General features: G+C 40.2%; 1 protein-coding gene across 2 annotated transcripts; it reads left to right on the top strand.

Moving 5' to 3' along the window:
• Positions 1-539: 539 nt before the first annotated feature.
• On the top strand, positions 540-21771 carry LOC6625646 (D-beta-hydroxybutyrate dehydrogenase, mitochondrial). 2 transcript variants are annotated; one of them, XM_032436992.2, is made up of 8 exons: positions 540-686; positions 773-822; positions 5049-5294; positions 19947-20153; positions 20245-20398; positions 20575-20831; positions 21076-21177; positions 21252-21771. In XM_032436992.2, exons 2-8 carry the CDS (start codon positions 799-801, stop codon positions 21426-21428), a joined length of 1167 nt encoding a protein of 388 aa, XP_032292883.1. In that variant the 5' UTR covers positions 540-686; positions 773-798; the 3' UTR covers positions 21429-21771. The 2 variants fall into 2 exon arrangements, with proteins under 2 accessions (XP_032292883.1, XP_032292884.1); XM_032436993.2 differs by having other exon boundaries at positions 573-714.
• Positions 21772-22237: the final 466 nt, after the last annotated feature.

The following is a 22237-nucleotide window of genomic DNA, read 5'->3' as shown; positions in this document are numbered from 1 at the left end:
CGCCCTCTCACAGACTCATAAATATTAATGCGTTTTTTTATTCAATGTGCCCGAGTTTTTAAAGCAATATTCAAATGTGATGGCTGCTGTCTAGTCTGCCGATGTGTGTGTGTATTTACCGCCAAAAGTGAAGCTAGATAAATGTATTTACACATTCTTATAGGCCAGCATACATGAGAATTGTGGAAAATAAATATCCAGTGCAAAAATATTAATAATAATCATATTTAAATGCGGAACATTCATGGCGTCTGCGTCAGCCGCAGTTGTGCGGCACACAAATTTAAATAAATAAATTCAAACAAATATACATATATGTATCACTATCTGTAGGTGTATCTCTGTCTGTGCCTGTATCTACATACGCATTTCCATGTATTTGAGATATATTTTTAAAAAATCAAAACGACAAATCTCGCGGCGCTTTCGTACGTTGCAGCCCATTTTGAAATACAACAGATGACGGCGTCGACGCCGACAGCGACGCTGGCGTCGACTGCGCACGTCTGCCAGCTGCAGGCAGCGATCGGCCAGCCTCAGGCAGCTCCTCGCTTTGTTCCACGTCGTGTTTCAGTGCGCCCAGCCACGAGCCGAACGCGAAAAACGATTTTGAAATATTTTCCAAATTCTTTAGCAACCCGTTCCTTGGAACTCATTTAATTTATATAATAAGCTACGCTGTGAAAGTGAGTGAATTGACAAAGAGAATACCCTGTAATTATATATGAAAGGATTTAAACGAGCATCTCCTCAATATTCCATTCCCTAACAGCCGCTGCAGCAGCATCAGCAGCCGCCATGCAGGTCTTTGATAACAATATGGTAAGTAAACATAAACGTATATAGATACTTATATCCGCAAGTTCCGTAAAGCGCATTGTTTACGTAAGCCCAAAGCCAAATTGATTGCGGCCCAAACAGGCAGCCGCACAAAGCCAACTGTGTACCTAGCCACACTTAGCCCAGTTAGCTTAACCCAGAAATGCCAATAGACAAATTCGCAAATCCGCAGTCGAAGCATTCATGGCGAACACGCCCATTTTGGCCAAGAAAATGTTTGCCGCTTCGGTCTGTTAACAAACATGCGGAACTCTTGAGGGCTTCAACGCGCCCCGTAAAATTAATTACAAAAATTCACTTAATGGCCAAGTTCCAACTGGGTCAACAGCTGCCAAGAATCACAAGTGCTATAAAAGTGCATCCCTATATATATATTTATATATATATATATATATACATCTATATATATTCACATGGTATGCATATAAAGACATCAGAAAACTTTATTGCTTAGATCTATAATCATTTATGACTGCCCGGAATAAGTTCTTATTATAAGTATGATTTTCCGATTTTACCCAAGGTTCTTAACTTAGATCGACAAAAATTATAATTTTTTGTGAATTAAAATTATATTTATGAAATCATAACATATCCGCTCAGTAATTTGCGCAGTCGTAAAACGTTTTCTAATGGACCTTTACGAAATCTTTTCTTTTGGGTATTTTGCCAGAATTTTCCATTTGATTCCATTGAAAGCATTTCTATGCAAAACCCACACACAAAATGTTGTTTGCGGCATAGCTAAAAATATTTCCAAATCTTTGGCCTATTAATATTGTCCGACCCGGCGACAAACCAAACTGATTTACGGGCCCAACATTCACAAGTTTTTTTATACGCCCTCCCCCCCGCTAAAAAAAAAAAAGAAAAGAAAACAGAAACTAAATTTTGCTGGCAGCTGAGCAACCAGATCAAGCATAATAAATAAAAAATATTTGCTTAAATCCAAGTAAAAGTTTCGAGAGCTACGCACAGATTTTGTAGAGTTGCCACATATTTCGAAGGTAACGAGAGTGCAGCAGAGAGTGAAGAAAAAGCGGCAGGATTATTGGATCAGATCAGAAACAAACCCATGCCAAAAACAAAATAGAATGCATGAAAATAAAAGAAAACTTAGGACTAGTGACAAGGTCAATCACATAAAAAGAAGAAGAAGGAAGAAGGGGGCGAAGAAGTAGAGGCAGAACAGCGATGACGAAATGACGATGACGCACAGATTTTGTAAAGTATGTTGCCACAGAGTTGCCACACATTTCGAAGATTAACAGAAGTACAGTGGTCGCAGCGTTTACACAGAAACTTGCGCCCACCATCAGGGGAATGCATGCGCGTTAAAAAGTACTTAAGATTGATGACAAGTTGAAATACACAAAAATAAAGACGGAGAAAGTGAGCAGAAGAAGAGGCACGACAACAATGACGAAATGGCAATGACGCATAGATTTGTTGGACAATTTTCCCACAGTGTTGCCACACATTTCGAATCGGGCAGGGAGGAGAGAGTAAAGAAGAAGCAGCAGAATTAGTGGATCAGATCAGAAACTTGCGCCTAATGAAAGAATGCAAGAGAATTAAAGAAAACTGAAAATTTGTGACAAGGTCAACACACACAACAACAAGAAGAAGGAGAGGGGGAGAAAACGTAGAGCCAGTACAGCGATGACAATGTGGTCGACGCGTTTGGCTCAAGCTCAAAAACAACAACAACTGCAACAACAGAAGGAAGAACAAGAAATCGTCGATTTCCTTTCAATTTATTTCGAGCTGGTGTAAAAATAGCCAGACCATTTTACAATTTGGCCAAAAATCAGCAATAGAATTGGTTTATTTTCGTGCAAATAAATCAATTGGCCGTATTTATGCAGATGCCACCATTTGATTATTTCACACAGTCGTTGATTTATGGGCGTGGATGCCTTTTAGCCAGGTCTGGGTCGCCCCTAACGGCCACTCTACATGCGCACTTACATTCGACACACACATGTGTATCTGTATATCTGTTTTTTTTTTTTTTTTTTTGTGTACCTTCGTGTGTGCGTGTGTGTGTACACATATGTCATGTGTAATTGCTATATGTCAATGTCAATGTGTGGGTGCGGCCATGATAGATGCAAACCGGACGTGCAGTTAGGGTTTTGCGGTTTTTCGTATGCAATTAAAACATTCTATGCATCTTTCATTTCAATCGAATTCAATTATTCGCATATTGTTTTTATGATTAAGTGTATTTAGTCTGTTTTCATTTGGGTTCAGCACTTCCAAGAATACCAAAAATGGCAAAATAGAACTTTTGCAGGCAAAGCTCTGTTCATAATGAACCTAGAAATAATTGCAACCACTTAAATACATCAAAAGAAATTGAATTGAAATTAACACGAATTTATGCTCTTTTATTATATAGTAATTCAATGGAACTTAAATGTTTTCCTTGAAAATGAACATTAATGGGAAATTTATTCGCACGAATAATAAATACAGTTGTGTCCACGACTTTATGAAATCAATTATTAAATTTCCATTCGTTGCACAAATTTTGAATGACAATGCTTGAAACACTTTAACGTGCTTGCAAAGATGTATTTTAAATGCTGTTTTGGTTATTTAAAGAGAAAAATCTAGGAGGCGGCTAATCAGGCTCTCTCGTTCTTATTTATTGGCTAAAATTGTTGCTATTTAAAGAATGTCAACCTGGAGATTAGATAAAGTATTTATGGAACTCAGTATTCTAATAAACTACCGGGGATTCTTAAACAAATTCAAGAATCCAAATAAATTAGTTTAAGACATATATTATTTCCCAACGGAAGAAAAGGCAGGTTCTTAAAATATGTCTATATAATTATCTTAAATAATGTGAGCAAGGTGTAGGCAAAGTATATGAAAATAAATGTAAATTTAAAGTATTAAACAATAAAAACAACAATAATGTTGGAATTAAAACTAAGCGCAAGGTTTGTTGCTAGCATTTATTTTTCTTAATTAAGTATATATGTATTTCAAAGAATGTCTATATAATTAAGAGCGAAAGCAACATTTTATAAAGAAAGGCTCAAAGTTTAAGCTTTGGCTTTTGTGTTTGTAAAGCCCATAAGTGCCTGGACATTAGACTTGCAAATGAAGAAAGGGTAAAGTTCGAATCAATATGAGCAATTTGTGGTCAAAATATTTTACGAGAACAATTTTCAAAGAAACAATAAACAAATAACAAAAATATATGCGACACTAATCTCTATCTAAACAATTGAACAATTTTCAAGAGCACAGACCGCAATATATTCAGCGATTAAAGACGTGCCAGAGAAGAAAACAAATTGTATAATTTAAATAAAAGCGCATTGTTTATTGAACCAAACGCAAACAAAAGAGAAAATCAATTGTTTTTATAATGTGCACACAAATATTGGCAACTGATTAAACAACACATTTACCCATCACATGGGGCCGCAACATTTCTACTGTGAGCTTTCATCACACAGAGAACTGAACTGCCTGACTGGGGCAATGAATTATTCAATATTTTGCCACTTGTTGTGACCCAGTCGAAAGTTCTGTCAGAGCATTCTAAATACTTATAAATTAATAATAAAAAAACGACGCATTTCAAGCCCGAAAAGTTATTAGACGTTTTTGTCCTCGGACGAATGCAAAATCAGAACAACGGATTAACTAGTTAAAGTTAAGCAAAAATCTTTTGTAAAAAATTTCAAATTCAATTGAGCCCAGACTTTTCTTATGAATTTTAAATAAATATGAAACTTGGTTTGTTACTTATTTAAATTCAAAATGCAAAGTCATATTTGAGTAGCTGAAGCTAAACAACTTTAACAAGCTTGTGATATCTTTTCGTATTTGGCGTAAGAACAATTGTCTTTATTGAAGCTATAAAAAATAGTAGTTCCTCTTAAGTCCACAAATATGTTGGAAAGGTAAGAAATCAAAAGATAATATGTTATTTCAAAGCTGATCTTAGTTTAGCTTTGGTTTTTTTTGCTAAAATATATTTAACAAAAAAAGATATATTTTTACTGCAATACATTTGAATTTTTGTACATTTATTAATATCGATTATAGCAAAAATGATTATTGGATTGCCTTTCAAATTTCTTTTATTAATTACATTCAGAAAATGGTAATAATCGTTAAGTTTTCTAATCAAGTGAACTTAGTACTAATTAAAGCTTTGTTATTTTTACTTTTAATTTCAGCGCCGTGCCTCGCGACGCGCCTCGTTGCGACGTGGCTCGATTTCGGCGTTGCCACAGAAATCGGCGGAGATTCCATGGGACATCTTTGAGCGACTTTTTATGCCGTTCCTGTTCTGCCAGGCGGCGGCCATTGTCAGTTCGCATCTGCTGCATGCGCTGAACATTTCCAATATCTCAACATTTGCGGTGTTCGTTTGGTTCGCCTTGTCCACGGTGGGAGCCGTGCTGTTTTATCATTTTGTAAAGGTAAGTCCACAGATTGCAGATGCAAACACCTTACGCATTACATTTGAATGCCGCACACGAGGCGATTCTGAGGAATGCCACAAGTCCATTTCAGACATTCTAATCCTTTTAACGCCGTCAGGCGGCAGGCAAACCACATTCCGGTTGCCCAGCCAGAGCCCAGGCCACATGCCAACACAGGCAGAGACAACGCCTGGAAGAGCGTTCGGTTTCAGTTTCGGATGGGACATAACTTTGGCTCATGTCTGGCTGCTGGCTGGTGACTGGTGGTAGCTGGGGCTTCTGTTTGTGTGAGCCTAAAAAAATTTGCATGTTACAAGTGCCAAACCGCAAAAATAACAAAGCGCATAGGCAAAAGGACTGGCCGGGCAGCAATAGTAGGCAAAACAAATCACTAGAAACTAAAAATAGGCAAAGCCAAGAACTCAGCACAAAAGGACACGAGTACACCACGGACTGACGACAAATAACTGAGCGACAGCTTTGGGGTTTTTTTTTTCCCCTTTAACCACCAGCGACATTTGGCTGTGGATTTGTCCCTTGCCAAGACCCTCTTGGTCTTGTTTGATATTTTAGAACTGACTGCGAAATGAAAATAAAAACAAATAAATAAGCAGCAGATAAGGAGCAGAGCAGAAAGACACAACATGCTACAACTGCTCGGGTAATGAATACAAATTTGAGTATATAAGAAAACCAAGCAGAGGAAAAGAAAATACTCGAAGTGCATTTGAAGTTACGCCAGAGAAAAGTGTTGAAAATTGCACAGAGCGCAAAATGTGGCAGCTCAAAGCTGAAAGCGGAAAAGTAAGAAATATAACACTCATAAGTAGAAGATAAGATGGAAATATGAATAAGTATAACAATACTTGATAAAATAAAAAGCTTAAAAATACACGTGCTTGAAATGAGCTTAAGCTCAACAAATAATAAATTTAAAGAGCTCCAACGAAACAACAGACTCGACATGTTTGAAAATATACAAAATAAAGATTGAGAGCTTAAATGGTTGCTACTACTGCCGATTAAATATGTTTTTCAAATACAAGTGAAAATTACAAATTGAGAAAAAATGTCCATTGCATAGCTGTTGTTTTTTCGTTCTAATAAATTTATGTGATACCTACTTTGAGAGTATTTGTATGCACTCTGCTAACAGAGATCCTAACTTAACACGAACATTGACCTTTAATAATAAATTTCTTAATGGTGAACGTGGAAAGTGGCCGCAGACTGTTCTATTTGTATTTGGATTCGTGGTACATTTCATTAGCTGCCACATGCCACACACGTTTAATTTGCTGCTAGCACATTCCATTCGCATTTCATTCTCATTCTCATTCTCATTTCGAATGATGTCAGTGAATATAGCTGTGATTTCGCTTTAGGTTTTATCTTCGCATGCAATTTGCTCTGCTCAAGACGAATTAACGTGCATGTTAGCCGCATAAATTGCCACATTGCGTATGCGCAATTTGTTTTACTTCAAACATACTTTTATTCGTCTGCTAATAAATGTATACGGCTGAGGCTGAGGGCAACTCTGTGTGCCATTTGTCGGGCATTTGTTTCATTGTAAATCGGCGGAGATAGTGCCAAAGATATTTCTTCATTTGCTGGCCACTGGGCTTGAAATATCGATGGCGCCAAAAATGGCCACAAAAGGCGTCAGATAATTCAAATTTGCGTGCACTTTAATTAGCTTAACTGCCAGCAGGCTAACGCAGGATAAGGCAGGACACAATGCTGCTGACGTTGGCCATTTGCTGCCTGACTGGCAATTACAAGTGCTGCTGGGCCACATTTTATAGTCGTGCCGGGGCACGTAGGCAACATTTTGCATTGATAAGACAGCCGGACGTGTACTGGCATGTGCTTGCATTGTCCTGGCAATTGCCGGCTGCTTTTCTACTAGCATGCGCGATATGCAACCAGGCATTAACGTAATAAGCAGCCAGGCCAACTGGATAATTAACAGCTGCAGCTGCAACTCTGGATGGCAACTCCTGTAGCAATAGTTATACCAGCACTAGCACCAGTAGCAGCAGCAGCAGCAGGAACAGCCATGGAAATTTTCGTCCCTGACACTGGGCCACTCTTGACGTTGCTTATACGCAGCGTATGACCTCAGCACAAGGACGCTGCGAGTTGCTGACGCTGGCGATGCCAGTTGGCGCTTTAAATTCAATAAAAATAAAAACAAATATGCTTAAACAAATGGCAAAGCGCTAATACAATTGTGTGAGCTTTCCCGATGCCGAGACCAGATGCTGACGTCGTCACTGGCAGCGTGTCGATGTCGTAAATCGAATACAGCCTCAGCTAAAGGCTAATCAAATGCGTCAAGGCTCGGCACGCATGCGACCTTTGCCATTTTCTATAATTTCAAACGCATAGCTTCACAGCATACACACACAAACACACAGTTAAGTAACTGTCCGACAGACAGACAGCCTGGCAGATAGACATCCAACCAGATAGACATATAGCTACTTACTTAGCCGCAGCTTCGACATTTTCGAACAGTTCACTTAGAGTAACCACTGCACAGTGGAAGCTCTTTTCCTACATAATATATAATATTTTTTAGCAAGCTTTTGTCATTGGATTTTTCCCTCGCTAAATATATTAAACACAAATCGCATAATTAACAGGCATTGACATTGCATATACATTTTCTCAATTTATATATTAAAATTTTTTAAAAATATATATATATTTTATTAAGTAACGTTTATTTAGATAAATTATCTGTTTTCTAGAAATACTTTTTACAATTATTTATATCTTCGTATTTTGTTAGTAATGATTATTATTTGTTCATTTAGACATAGTTTCCATTATGTTCCACATAGATAATTTTTGAGGCTTAATTGTGACTCTTCAATGTGAAATATTCAGAAATCTCCACAAGTCCAAATACATGTGGGACCCACTGTTCATGCCGTGCTAAGCAGCTCTGTGTCTATTTTGGGACCCAGCCACAGCCCCATAATCGGTTTACAGTTGAGCGTCGAGCGTCGAAATGGGCGTCAACGCCCTGCAACGGCACCGGGACCAGGATCTTAAAGTGAAAATCAGCTCCTCTGCCATTAGGCCACAAAGCAAAATGATGTCGTCGGCTTTGATTAGTTCGACTTGGCAACAGCAACTATTAACCCTCAACGGCCATGAAAAGGGGGAAAACGCGATTCTTGCATGTCTTCCTATTTGTTTTTTGAATATGTCAAAAAGGCCAATACAGAAGCAGGCATTTGTGAACCTTAGGATATTACCAAAAATTTGACATATACAAAAAATTATATTATATGGATTTATATAAAGTTGTCAATTCCTGGTTAAGTAACTTTCAAAGAGTTTGGTTGCTTTACAGTTTCAACTAGCTATGCTCGCTTTTGCGTTTCAAGCCTTGCTTTGTCATAGATTGTCAATAACAAATAAAATCATAAAGACATAGGATACTGAGCACCTGCCACTCTAGATTCTATTATTTCTGTTCTTAAATATTGTTTTTTTTTTTTTGTATTCCCTATATTCCATAGGTCCCAAATACAACGTGGCCTGTTTTTTGTGTATTCTTTTCGGCGTCGTTGAACTGTTTGGCTGTCACGTTTGATTGTTTTGCGCATCACGTTGCGCATTTCGTTTTTCTGTCACGATTGTCAAATTAAATTATACGCACGCACACACACACGCACAGAGGCACGCACATGGAATTCGGCACGAGGCACACACGTACCTCTCCGGTCACATTTGGCAGCTGCTGACGCCGCGCCTGAAAATATGCAGCACAATTCGCGAGCAATGAAATGTAAATGCACAGCTAATGAAATGCTCATAAGCGCAGCCCAAGCGGCTGCATAACGGCAATGCATTAGACACTATCATTTGATATATGCCTTCCATTTGAATGCAGGTACAAGTGTCCTGTCGGCGTGTCACATTTCAGCTGCAGCGTCGCCAATTACACTTAGCATATTACGCATAATTAAGCATTGCCCCGCAAGAGTTGTGCCCGGTGCCGCAGTGCCAGGAGCCGGAGTTCCCGGAATTAGACATTACTTATACGCCCCGTGTGTGCGCATTGTGTGTGTGCGGCGATGTCAACTGCCAGCACTGTCGCTGTCGCAGTGTAAATAATTGAATTAATAGCTTCATGTAAGCGCCACTAATGAGCAGTTGCTTAACACGCTCGCTCAGTTAAGCCAGCTCCCCATTCGGTCTGACGCCCAACCTGACCAACCCGCTCAGCCCAACACCCCCCACCCGCCGACCGCTAGCTGCCGCCCGCCACATTGTTTGCATATTTTAGAGCGTACTTAACTGACGTATTAAAATGTAATTGGCTGCGGCATCTGGAATTCTCTTTAACAGTTTTTAGCCCGGACGCGTGCTCTTTGAACTTTGCCGCCTACATGCAGCCCGCCCCACCACCAGCCCCACCGTCCTGGTTGGCAAGTTTACTCAACTGTCATAGACAAAGTTCCGGGCACACCTGAGCAGCAGAGCAGCGGAGTTTATCCTCCACTTGTTGGGTTAGTTACTCAGTTGCCCGCCCCAATGGCAACCACTCGAGTAGCTAACGCGAGCGTTCCTCAAAGATCCCGCTAGAATTTCCGTGTGTGCGCAAAACTTTCAAATTGATGCGTTGCCGCAGGTGAAATATATCTAAAAAGCTACGTTTCAGAGTGCATGCAGGTGCAGGCAATGAAAGTTAATCAGATTGCACAGCTATATAACGATGGATATTAATACTTAAGGAATTAAATAAAAACTTATGTGCAATCGAAAGTCCTGCAAGTTGCGCAACAAATAAATTTAATTTATATTCTACGTAATGAGTTTCGCAACATACTGAGACAGAATATTAAAGCCATCGCATTTTTATATTTATTTAAAAACCTGTTGCAGCCATGTATTATTATTATTACATACAAATACAAATCGTAAATTTATCCAAAAATTATAAAATAACTGACACTACATATTTGTTTATATATTTAAAGATACTTTTAAAACGTTTCTTAAATCAGCTCATCTTAGTTTTCTTATATCTGGGTTTCTGTATTTTGTCTGAATAACAAAAGTTTGCTTAATTCGAATAGTTCTAAGATAAGTCCGTTATTCCAATCGAAATACATTGCATAAATTCAGCTGAAACTTGACCACTTACAATGTTACTTTAACTAGGAAGGGACTTGCCTATCTCCCAAGCAGTTCACCTTGTTATATACTCTTACAGCAGGTATTATAAGTTTTCTATGTTTTCAAACTACCGCCAAGAAACTTTGCAAGTTCGGATCGGACCAGAATGTCATATAACTGCCTTAGAAATTTACAACCGATATTTCTTGTAAGAAAAAATTCCTCAAAAAATGAGCCTCTAGGCCATATGTCGACAAGGGTATTTCATCTTCTGCGTGCCAAACATGTTACTTGTGTTTTTCTGTTGTTTTTGCTTCTCCTTTTGGCCCCAGAGAAGCGTTCGCTTCCTGAAGAGCTGCGCACTTTGTCGCATTTACAGCTTCATAAAAGCTAAAGCGTTGACAAATTTTACGCTGATTTGTGTGTGTTTTCCGGGCACAAAGAAAAAGTTGCAGCCTGCAAAGTACAGGCACCGTTGTCAATTATGTAGACTGCGTCCAGCTTTTCTAGTGGCACCCTCCTCCCCAACCAAACCTATTCCCTGCTCTACTGTCTCTGTGTGCTGTGCTCTCCTGGGCACATGCAACAATGGCGCAGCGCGCCGTTCGCTGAAGGCTACATAAAACGCGGCCAGTTCATGTTCTCATGCACAGACTTGTACACACACCCGTACACACACACACACACACATCTTAACATCATAAAATGTCATCATGTGCGAAGCTGCGTTTCGTTGTGCTGCCTGTGTTTTTGTCCAGTTGCCACGTTTCTGTTGCCCGAGCTCTTTTCCGTTACGTTTTTATGGTGTCGCGCGTGGCCTGTTGATTCACACACGTACACACACACACACACACACACACACACACACACACACACACACACACACACACGCATGCACAAACTCATCCTCCAGAGAACATGTTAAGGCAAGGTCGTTGGCGTGCCCGGCCTGACAATGGCTAAAACGAAGGACATGCCTCATGTGGCCCATACGCGATTGCGTTTCTAAGAATTGCACGCCATTAAAACGCCTTGACAACTCGCTGCTCTCTGCTCTGACTTGCTGACTGTTGACTATTGACTGCTGACTGTTGACTGTTGACTGTTGACTGTTGACTGCTGACTGCAGTCTGTTTACTGTTTTCCGTACAACAATTTGCTGCGCATTTTAGTTAAATGAAAAACCAATTGCACATGACACAACCGCAGCCACAACGCCAACGCCAACGGGCCAAAGGTCATGTGCGTCGCAAATGGCAAAATAACCAAATGATTGGAAACAGCAGCCGAGCAGAGCCAAAGAGTCAGGTAGTTGAGCAGCCAATAGCCACCCAAAAATCAGAAATTGCTTCGCATTTGACATTTGCATTCCGCTGTCCTCCTCTGCCCCTGTCAGCCGCACGGTCACTCTCTCTCTCTCCCTGCAGCTGCATAAAGACCGTCACCGCTGTTCATTAGGTCGAACCCAAAGTCGTGGACTATGCCGTATCCGAAACTGCAACCATAACCACACAGTGGTTAACATTCTGCTATGGTATAGACCTTTGGTCATCGCATGTGCATCATCTGGTGTGGTGCTGTTGCGTTTCACATGGCAGCCGGCAGTCGGCAGCTTATGAGCAACCAACTGGGTTACTCGGCACTTAACAATCTTCGTTTGGGTAGAGAATTAATAGCTTGAATTAGGGCAGATATGAGCACCCACTTGGCTAAAAACGTGAGCCAAGGACTGTGGTCAGGCATAATTACACGAAAATAGGCTTGAAGAAAACTTAAGCCATGGTCATAATCTGAATACTTATATGACAATCGATTATTCTGCTTACTATGTGTAGCAAGAGAACTTATTTATCGGCAATTTGTCAAGAAATATTTGGTGGACATTAAATATCGACGGAACTTTCGCTTATATACTTTTCTTTTATTATGTGATACGTTTTTGGGTGTCAAATACGGGCCAAAAGTTTAATATTTATTTATTTAAGTTTATTCTTCAGCTTGAAGATTTTCACCTCAAGACTAACATGGGCGGAAACCTTTGATTCCAGCACTTAGTTCATTATTCGATGCACTTGAAAGACATTTTTAATAGAAGTGGAGATCAATATATATATATATATATATGCATATCTTATCAACGAGGTTAGTGGATCATGTCCAAGACGAGCCATAGATGTCCACTATATAAAATAAATACATTAACATCAACAATATAAATATATCAATATTTAATTGAGTACTTAATGACTGACTGAAGAAAAGTTTTCAATGAGAAAGTGTTTATTTTAATTACCTTTTATACATATGTGTGTTGAGCAGCTTATAAGTTCTTGTTTGACTGGCAATTATGCTGAATATTCATAGCCAACATCCACTTAATATGCATTTTATGCATAATTATCGTTTCTAAGCACTTAGTTCTAGCTTGAGCAGTATAAGTAAAGTAAAGAGCTTCACAAGTTTACCCACAGAGTATGCTCCATTTAGTCTTCAGATATTGCTCTAAATATTAATTAACACAAAAGCTCGGGGCGCCATTTGTAGCTTGGCAACGGTGAAAACTAAACAAAAGCTTAACCAAAATATAATCACAATTTAAATATAGATAAATTTTCATAAAGCAGCACGCACACACAGAGAGTAACAGAGAGAGAAAGACAAAGAGAAGGAGAAAAAAACATTTATTAAACCTTTGTTGAAATATGTGTGAGCTTGTGGCATGTAATGAGTGACTGACTGGCTGCCACAAAGTCAAAGGCTTTGCGTGTTGTCTGCCAGAAGAGCCGAGTCGCGGCAAGTTGGGAAAACAAGCTGCAAATTGGCTCTGGCTTAAACTAGACAACGTACAACACGTCGTATGCGCAATGCGAAAAGCCTTTAATGCTGCCAACGCCTATAAAAGTGTATGTGAATGTGAATGGCGTAAAGTTGCCAGAGGCTTTCACTTAGAGCTGGGCGCGACACGGCTTTATCTAATATGCCACGATATGGCCTGCAACGGAGGAGACAAGATTGGGGATCCTAACCATCAGAATCCTTTCCTTGCCATGTGATTCCACTTTCACAATTATCCAATGGAAAGAAGTATTTGTCTTTCCGACTAATAAGATAAGGTTTCGCCTGAATGAAAGCAAATGTTTCGTTTGAGAATTAATAATATGCAACAACAGTAATACCAATACTTTTATATGTACATATGTATGCAAATACTGAACTCTTTAAATTGCTGGCTTAATATCGTACAAAGCCATATTATCTTCCAGGCTGAGTGAGCCGAATGCTTAGCTCGTGCTTAGCCGTGTCACGAAATGCATCTGTTCGCTGCTACCATCTCTATCCCTCCACTAGTAGGTGTGTGTATGTGCGTGCGTGTGTGTGCTAAAGAAAAACACAAAAATGGTTTTTAACTTTTCAGTTAATTAATTTATTAATTTACACGTTCAATGACTTTTGGCGTTTGCTTCCTTTCGTTTATTTGATATTTTTAACATTTCCAGCTTTGCTGCTGCTTTTTCTCTTTGTTTTCGCCCTGCACTTCGCGAGGATTTTAGTTTGTTGTCACTTTTTGGTCGGTTTTGTGTTTTTGGAATGGGCTACGCTGTTGTTGTTTTCGCGGCTATTTTTAGAAACTGATTTAATATGCGTGCATGCGTGTGCGTGTACGTGTGCGTGTTTCCCTTAAATTTTTTTTATATATTACTTTTTGTTTTTCCCTTCATTTTTTTCATTTTCGTTGCGGTTGCCTTTTGAGCGCTTTGTTTCAGCATTTGCTTTGGCGCATTTCGTCGCCTTGTTCATAATGGCACTGTGAGGACAATTTGTATGCGGTTTGTACGCCATTTTTCACTTAAACCCTGCGACCGGGAGCCACGCATTCCACTTATGTAGATTTATAGGGGGTTCTCGGGCGGTCAAGCGTGTATTTTCCCTGCTTTTCTTTTTAATTTTTTTTTTTTTTTTTTGTTCATGCGAATTTTGTTTGCAAGTGAAGTGCCTGTGGGTGGCAAGGACAGCGACATCGCGCATAAAAAACACATATACATATAGATAAAACAATGCGCCAAAGTGCGCAAAAGGGAATGAGAGCGGCAAAGATGGCAACGCTCTCATTTCTCTTTCACTTTTTATCACTGGAGCACTCAGCCCGTTGCCTACAATATATTTTGCTTTGCGAAAAGCCAAGACTCGATGCTGCACGTCTACTGAGAGAAGCTGAGAAAAGTTTATTAAAACTTGGAGCCTGCTTAAAAATGGGCTTTATATGTTTTTATACCCTGAACCCATTTAAAATGGGTATAAGGGTATATTGTATTTGTGCAAAATCCAAAAACCAAAATCTCCGACCCCATAAAGTACATATATTCTTGATCAGCATCAATAGCCGAGTCGATCTAGCCATGTCCGTCCGCCCGTCCGTCCGTCCGTCCGTCCGTATGTATGAACGCAAGGATCTCAGAACATATAAGAGCTATAGACTTGAAATCGATATTGATATCCTGTTTTTTCAGCAATTTTGGTAAATAATAAGAGCTAGAGTCACGAAACATGATATGTTGCTTCTAAAATAGCATATATATATGTATGCATTTGATGTTGGAAGAAGAGGGTTCAGGGTATCCCCTAGTTGGGAGCTCCCGACTAGAACCTCTTACTTGTTTACTTTATTTTCTTCTTACTAATTGCTTGGCAACAAATTCCATCAAGCTTTTTATTTATAAAAATATTCATTTTAAATTTAAAACTAATAGATATTTTGTAGCCAACAGCTCAGAATAGATTGAATAAAAAAATAACAGCAAAATTAGTTTGCGCTTTCAAGAAGAACTTCGGTGGAATATTCTCCTCGGGGAGTATTTAACCAGTTTGTACTGGCGCGCAAATATATTTTATTTGTTGGGATTGTCAGATATATAATTTGATTCTGTGATTCACTTGGAATATATTTCATATTATTTCATTTAATTTTCACATATCCATGGGCTTATTTACATTTTTCTATAATTTATTTTTTATGTTCCGGCATCTTTTCACTCTCGCCCAAAATAAACACACACATTTTTCTCAGAATATATACACCTGGCTGGCCCCAGTGTCCACGACTATGGACTCCGCTCTAAACCCTTGATAGTCATAAATTTATAACTCGCAAATGAAGCCCCAACCATGTGCTCGGGTTCATGTGTGTACTGCTGCTTGTCGTCGTCGTCGTCGTCGTCGTCGCTGTTGTTATTGTTGTTGTTGTTTTTGTTGTTTACATTTTGCACGCATAACTTTCAACACACCCACGCAGAGAAAGTGCCAACCCCGACTCGGTCGCTTAGTCAAATGCGTCAGATTATCCGGTTGCCCCACTCAGGCCCTTCTATACTCTACACCTGGCAGAGGCTTTAGGCACAATTTGATTTCATTAAATGCTGCTAACTTGTTGCAGTTTGCACATTGGGGCAGCATAATGCATTATACATACTATACAAATATTACGTATACGCTGTGTGCGCATGGTAAAATTAATGAATCTTTCGCCCCAAGTCCACGCCCACATCCCTGGCAAGTCCCATGGCTTGGTTGGCGGCAAATCGCGTGCCAGTCGCACATTTATCAAATTTGGCTAAAAGTGCGCGCAAAATTTGCCCATCGCCCGATTGTGCCGGTTGCTACTTGCTGGTTGCAGGTTGCAGGTTGCTGTTTGCTGGTTTCTGGTTGCAGATAACACCTGCTGCGCAACACTGCTCGTAAATCTACTGCTCTTTGCAATTAAAATGCAATTGAGGATGCATTTAAGTAAAACGCAATTGATGCCCCTTCATAAAGCCGGCGCATTTCCGCTTAACAATAGTTCCGCTCCGACTAGGGCCACGGCTACGTTTGCAACTCGACCCGACTCTTTGGCTGGAAAGAACAGCTCTGTTAAATGCCCGAGTTGATTGACACACGCCCCCCCACAGCGACTGCGACTGCGACTCTTGGCTGTTGGCTGTCGGCTGTTGCCTATTTTGGGGCATGCAACTCGCGTCTATTTTGGTAACGTTTATAAAAAGCCAATGCGAGCGACGTGCAACCGCATCCTGCCGTGTTTACAGACACACGACATGACTGCCACCTTAAAGGCACACGTTGCGATGCGTCCTTTGCTTGTTTGCCCCGCCTGCACCATCTCCTTTTCCTGAGCTGACGACACGGCTCTAGTCAAACGTTGTGTCGGCCTCTTTATGCCTTGCACGTAGCCCAACTGCACTTTGTCAAAACTTTTTATGCCTGCTTTTTTGATTTGGCATGCTTCTGCTCTTGTTTTCCACTTTCACTTTTCTGTTGCAGCACAAAAAGCTGTTAAAGTGGTGCAAGTGGCGTTTGGTGCCACTTTTCGGTGCCACTTGACAGCAAGCCGAGCGGCAAGGTGAGAAAGGCAGGAAGCTCAACTGATAATTGGCGACAGGCTTGCAGATCTCCTTGGGTCGTTTTGTTGTAGCAAGCAACTGGGTTTTTAAAATACAATTGATTTTAGTTTATTAAGTAAACTACATATAAAAAAACGGGGTGGTACTAATTAAAAATATAAAAACTTCAGCTATCTGTCTCCAACTAAATGTTGCATATTTATTTTATAAATATTACTTCAAAGTTTATAATTTATAAATGAGCATAAAAAATGTTTCAGTTTTGTTGCTTTTGTCATTATTGTTATATGCGTTATATATAATAATTGAGTGGAAAACAACGTGAATGCGTTCCCCCACATCTGAGATATCTCCAGCTCTTTACGTAACAGCTTATACAATTTTAAAATTTCGTCATTTTCTTATTGTAACAAAATCCAGCACACAATTCATTAGATAACTCGTTAGATCTGTTGCAAATATGAAAACTATTTAATGAAAAAACTTAAAGCCGTTTTTAAAACATTCACGTCGACTTCCTTGGCCTTGCCTTGCTAAGAGCTTAATAAAAAATGCAATTCAATGCGAAACGTGATCGATTTGTGGAGCGGCGCTTGAAAGGAATCTAAAAATAAAACCTCAACGCTCGATGCACTTTAGGAATTTTCTTGTACATTTTGTACAAACTGTTGCAGGCTGCCCTCACGCCTGCCTCACCTCCCCAGACATGGACAGCATTTAATTGACTCTAAATATTTTGTTGCGCGGTTTTTTGCTCGATTTTAATTGAGCAATTCCCGTTAAGTCAGCACTGGTTTTTGTTACTAGCCGCAATTTACTCGCGCAAACTTTAAAGTAATTTCCAGCAAAACCGCAATAAATTTTGGGTGGCTAAGCAAAAAAGTAATGCCAGTGGATACTGGCAGCCCGGCAGAATGGCAGCCTTGCAGCGGCACGTAGCAGCAGCAGAAGCAGCAAAAGTTGACCAAAAGTTTATGGCAAAAATAAGTAAAGTCGCATAAAAAGCAACAACCACAAAATAGCAGCTGAAAAACTTGTCGCTGCCTTCGACCAAAACTTACAAAACAGCTGACACTTGGGGATGTGATGTGGTGTGTGTGGGCACAGGAAACTCTGACTCCTGTCCGACTATAGTTATTTCAATTTTTATTAATGCCACAGATTTGATAAGCCCACACACTTATAGCCACCAATAAAATGTTGGCCAGTCTTAATGGGTGTCAACAGCATAGCCAATAATAATGCGCAGACAACGAGGCTTCTCTCTGCTTATTCCAGTTTTCTTTTTTTCTCTTCTATTTTTTAACAATTTTACGAGCACTTTATAACCGTTTAATAGCTTGAACAATGAGCTTCGTCCCCCGGGACCCAACTTCAGCCTGGGCTCACAATTGACGCACTAGAGACGCACCACTTGAGCCGTTACCAATACTGTGACAAACTATTACTATATATTGGCTAATGGCATGATGAATTATGGCACCACTACCACCAAAGGCAACCTAGCTGTTGCCCACTCCTCTCCAGCCTCCAGTCTCTCGGCCTGTTTGTCTAGCTGTCCAGCTGTCTTTCTTTCTGACTTGACTTGGACAAACTGCGATTTTCCTTTGTGCCGAGCATCCGATACACCCACACATAGGCAGTCACACTCACACACACTCACACACACACACACTTCTACACCATGTCAGCCACAAGGCGCGTGTGTCTAATACGGAAGTGTCAATGCACACGTTTTGTTCCTTTGCTCTTCTTTTCTTAGTCTATTTTGTGCATGAGTGTGTGTGTGTGTGTGTTGTACGTGTGTAATTGGGTATGTGTGTGTCTTGCTAGCACGAATTTGCGCATGTGTTTATTTCGCAGTCAGTCGGTCAGAGCTTAAGACGGAGCCAACTAAGAAAGTATTGCCCCTTGAAAGCGAAAAGACTTTTTCTGCACTCAACTATCAGCATACAAAATGCTATAATTACGCTAATTGAGACAAACTAAAAATGAAATTTACGAATTCAATAAGTTACCGCTCAAATTAGTTTAAGAGATTTAATAATTATTAAACTAAAGCTTTAGATAAATGTATGAATTCTCAAAAAAGCATTTTACCTCATCATTTTACATAACCTGGAAACAAGAAATTCATTTTTCTATAGTGATTATGGATATTATTTATTTGTATTATGTAGTTTGTTTATAAAATCATCTAGCCAACCTTTTTTATTCTCGTTGTTCAGAAGATCTACAGTAAAAAATTTAATTAAAAAGAAAATTCCAACTTTAAAAGCCAACAAGCATGGCGCACTTTTATTATTTATTTCCTCTTTGGAAAGTTAAGAAATATGCAAAAAAAATATTGACGCACGCTTGTTCGCTTGCAAAGTTGATGACAGCTGCCTTGAACATTAATTTTGCAAAAGGATAACTAGTTAGGCTCCAACAAGTTGGCAACTCTTTACCGGGCAGTTGGCACAACGGGGCGGATTGATTAAAGAGCAGATTGAGAGTCGATAGCAAACTTAAAGAACTATTATTTTAAAGAAGAAACCCTACAACGCATCTTCAATTATTTATGTTTATTTATGAAATTACAAAATGTATTTATAGAATTTTGTCATAAGAAACTCAATGTTCTTGGCAAAGACCTGGGCTGCTATGCAAGTCTAAATAAGCAGCTTCCGCTGACTTGAACAGTTGACAACAAGTTAAAGTATGTTAAACTTGTAACGAACTTGAGCGACAGCGGCTCGTAAGCTATAAATGTGACTCTAATTGACTCTCACTTTCAAGCGTAAATATATCTTAAATTAGGAATGTCCTTTTATGCAAAATCTAAAAACATTCTTGCCAGCTCGATAAGGTCAAATGTCTCACATTACCTAAGCGAGAAAACAGTGCTAGCTAATTGCCTACTTTTAAATACACCCACACAAAATTATATAAATAGGCACATTTATCAGACACAGTAAACACAGATACAACTCGATTTATAGCTAATTGGTTGTACAATTATTGAACATTAATTAATTGACGGCTTCAGGAGGCTTCTCACAAAAGGTGAAAGAATCACAACAAAAGTTGAATAAACCCAATTGTTTTGTTTGTCCATTGACCTATTCAGGTTTCTGCTTCGGGCAAGGGTGTTTTAATAACCGGCTGTGACTCGCCATTGGCCTGGTATCTGGCCAAAAAACTGGATGATCTGGGCTTTACAATCTATGCGGGCTTTAACACGCCCATCGATGATTCGGACGAGGCCAAAATACTAAAGGAGGAGACCTCGGGGCGCATGAAGCTGCTGCACGTGGATGTTACCTCCGAGAAGAGTGTAAGTCTACAAAAATGTTGTTGCAGAGCTTTTGGCGTGCAAAGCTTTTAGCCTGGTTTCATACCTTATACATTCTAAACTCTGTTGGCAGCTTTTGGAAGCTGCGCGATATGTCTCTCAACATTTGCCGCATGGCGCCGAGGGCCTGTGGGCTTTGGTGCATGGCGCCCATTGGATTGCCCTCGGTGAACTGGAGTGGATACCATTCGCAGTGCTGCGCAAAAGCTTGGATCTGAATCTACTCGGTAAGAGATGGCGCCACTGTGTGCTTTTAAAAAAAAGTCCTTTTGAATGGATAATTCGAAATAATAGTTATCTAAAGTGCACTCTTGAATATATTAGTGCAGCTGGGAAGAGTTTTGAGCTTCACCACTTCTCCCTTTACTTCTCTCATTTTACGATTCTTCTTCCACACTTTAAGGAGCCGCGCGTTTGACTCAAATCTTCTTGCCCCTGGTGCGCCGCGCCCATGGACGTGTGGTATTCCTTACCTCTGGCCTGAATCGTGTTCCGTCACCGGTGCGTGGCATCCAGTGCGCCACACAGGCCGCCGTGGACTGTTTCGCTGCATGCCTGCGCCAGGAGATGCGCACACGCGGCGTGGATGTGTCCGTAGTGGCGGCGGGCGAGTTTGCTCCAGGCAACGGCTGGCTGAATGAGACGGAGCTGCGCGAGCAGGTAAGTCGCTAAATTTCATTGACAAAGATTGCACAGACTGCTAACCTTTAATGCACCTGGCCATTTCGTGCTTAATGACAAGGACACGGCAGAGTAGAGCTTGCCTTAGCTTGTTCCAGTTTTTACGATAATGCCCCAGTTGGGCAGTCCAAAGTAGGGATGGGGGCGGGGGTGGGTTACATTAAAATAGTTGCAGATGGCCGACATAAGTGAGGAGCTCATTAAAACTCTTGTCTGCTTGCAGGCCAAGCAAATGTGGAATCAGCTGTCCTCGGAGCAGAAGAAAACCTACGGCGAGGACTACTACGAGGCGGCCATGACATCCGTGGAGAAATACTCGCGCCAGGTAAGCGCCTAATCCCAGCCAGAGAGCTTATCTACATTGTATATGTGGCACGCTAACGAGCGCTTCATCCTCAGGCCGCTGACATTCAGCCCACGCTACGCGTGCTCATCGATGCCGTGACTAGAACCTTCCCCATGGCCCGCTACACGCCCGTGACTGCCAAAGAGAAGCTGCAAATATTCCTGGCCGAGCACTTGGCGCCCTCGCTGTACGAGTCCATCTACGGCGAGCAAAAGAAATTTGTCTACTGAGCGTTATCCGTTTCGCCCCCCATCCCCCAACACCCACCGTCAACCCACTTGTCGACGCCCACGCACATTGTTTCCGTTCCCCGAAATTGTTATTGTTTATCTATTGCTCCGCTACTGTCTAAAGCGCATTTAAAATGAAGCAACGCGTTGTCGCCCATTGAGCATTTAGCATTTCTCTCTTATATACTATATATCTCATACACATAAACTTTTTCTGATTTCTGTTATATGAAAATATTGTGCGTCAGTAGAATTTCACTTTTGTTGTGCTTTCTTTTTAGTTTCTAGCGTGAATTGTAATACATATACATATAACGATAAATAAAACCAATGATAACATTAACAGGCATTCATTATTTATATTGTTTATTTTCTAAGAATCAATTAAAAAGGGAAAACAGCATAAATATCATTAATTGACGTGCAAGATAAATAATTCAAGAGTACATTTACGTGACACAATTAAATGTGTTTTAGTCGGGTGTGCCCAACTACGAGTTACCCTGAGCCGAACGTAGAGCTGATGTTACATACATACACAAACACGAGGCAACACATCGAATACCCATTTTCTTGGCAGCACTGAGGAATGTATCCAAAGATGAAATGTTCTCTGGCTGCTACACTTATGGAGCGATGCCTAAAAGGGAATCCAGCTTTTAAACTATTCATTGATTTTATCAAACAGAAATGATAAGCTCCAGCTGTGTCTGAAATTCGATAATATACCAAATACTTAAGACTTTGAGTCTTTATCATTTGTAATTGCTGTGATGGACGGGACACAGCTAGATCGACTTAGTACATTG

This window comes from Drosophila virilis, chromosome 5, assembly GCF_030788295.1.
Source record: "Drosophila virilis strain 15010-1051.87 chromosome 5, Dvir_AGI_RSII-ME, whole genome shotgun sequence".
NCBI lineage: Eukaryota > Metazoa > Arthropoda > Insecta > Diptera > Drosophilidae > Drosophila > Drosophila virilis.
This window is presented reverse-complemented; position numbering and strand designations above follow the sequence as displayed.

Excerpts from the sequence above, each read along its gene's own strand:
- LOC6625646 (XM_032436992.2), top strand. The coding sequence starts at position 799 with ATGCAGGTCTTTGATAACAATATG. Across the intron at positions 20,154-20,244 it reads ATGTTACCTCCGAGAAGAGT|CTTTTGGAAGCTGCGCGATA; the intron begins GTAAGTCTACAA and ends CTCTGTTGGCAG. Across the intron at positions 20,399-20,574 it reads CTTGGATCTGAATCTACTCG|GAGCCGCGCGTTTGACTCAA; the intron begins GTAAGAGATGGC and ends CCACACTTTAAG.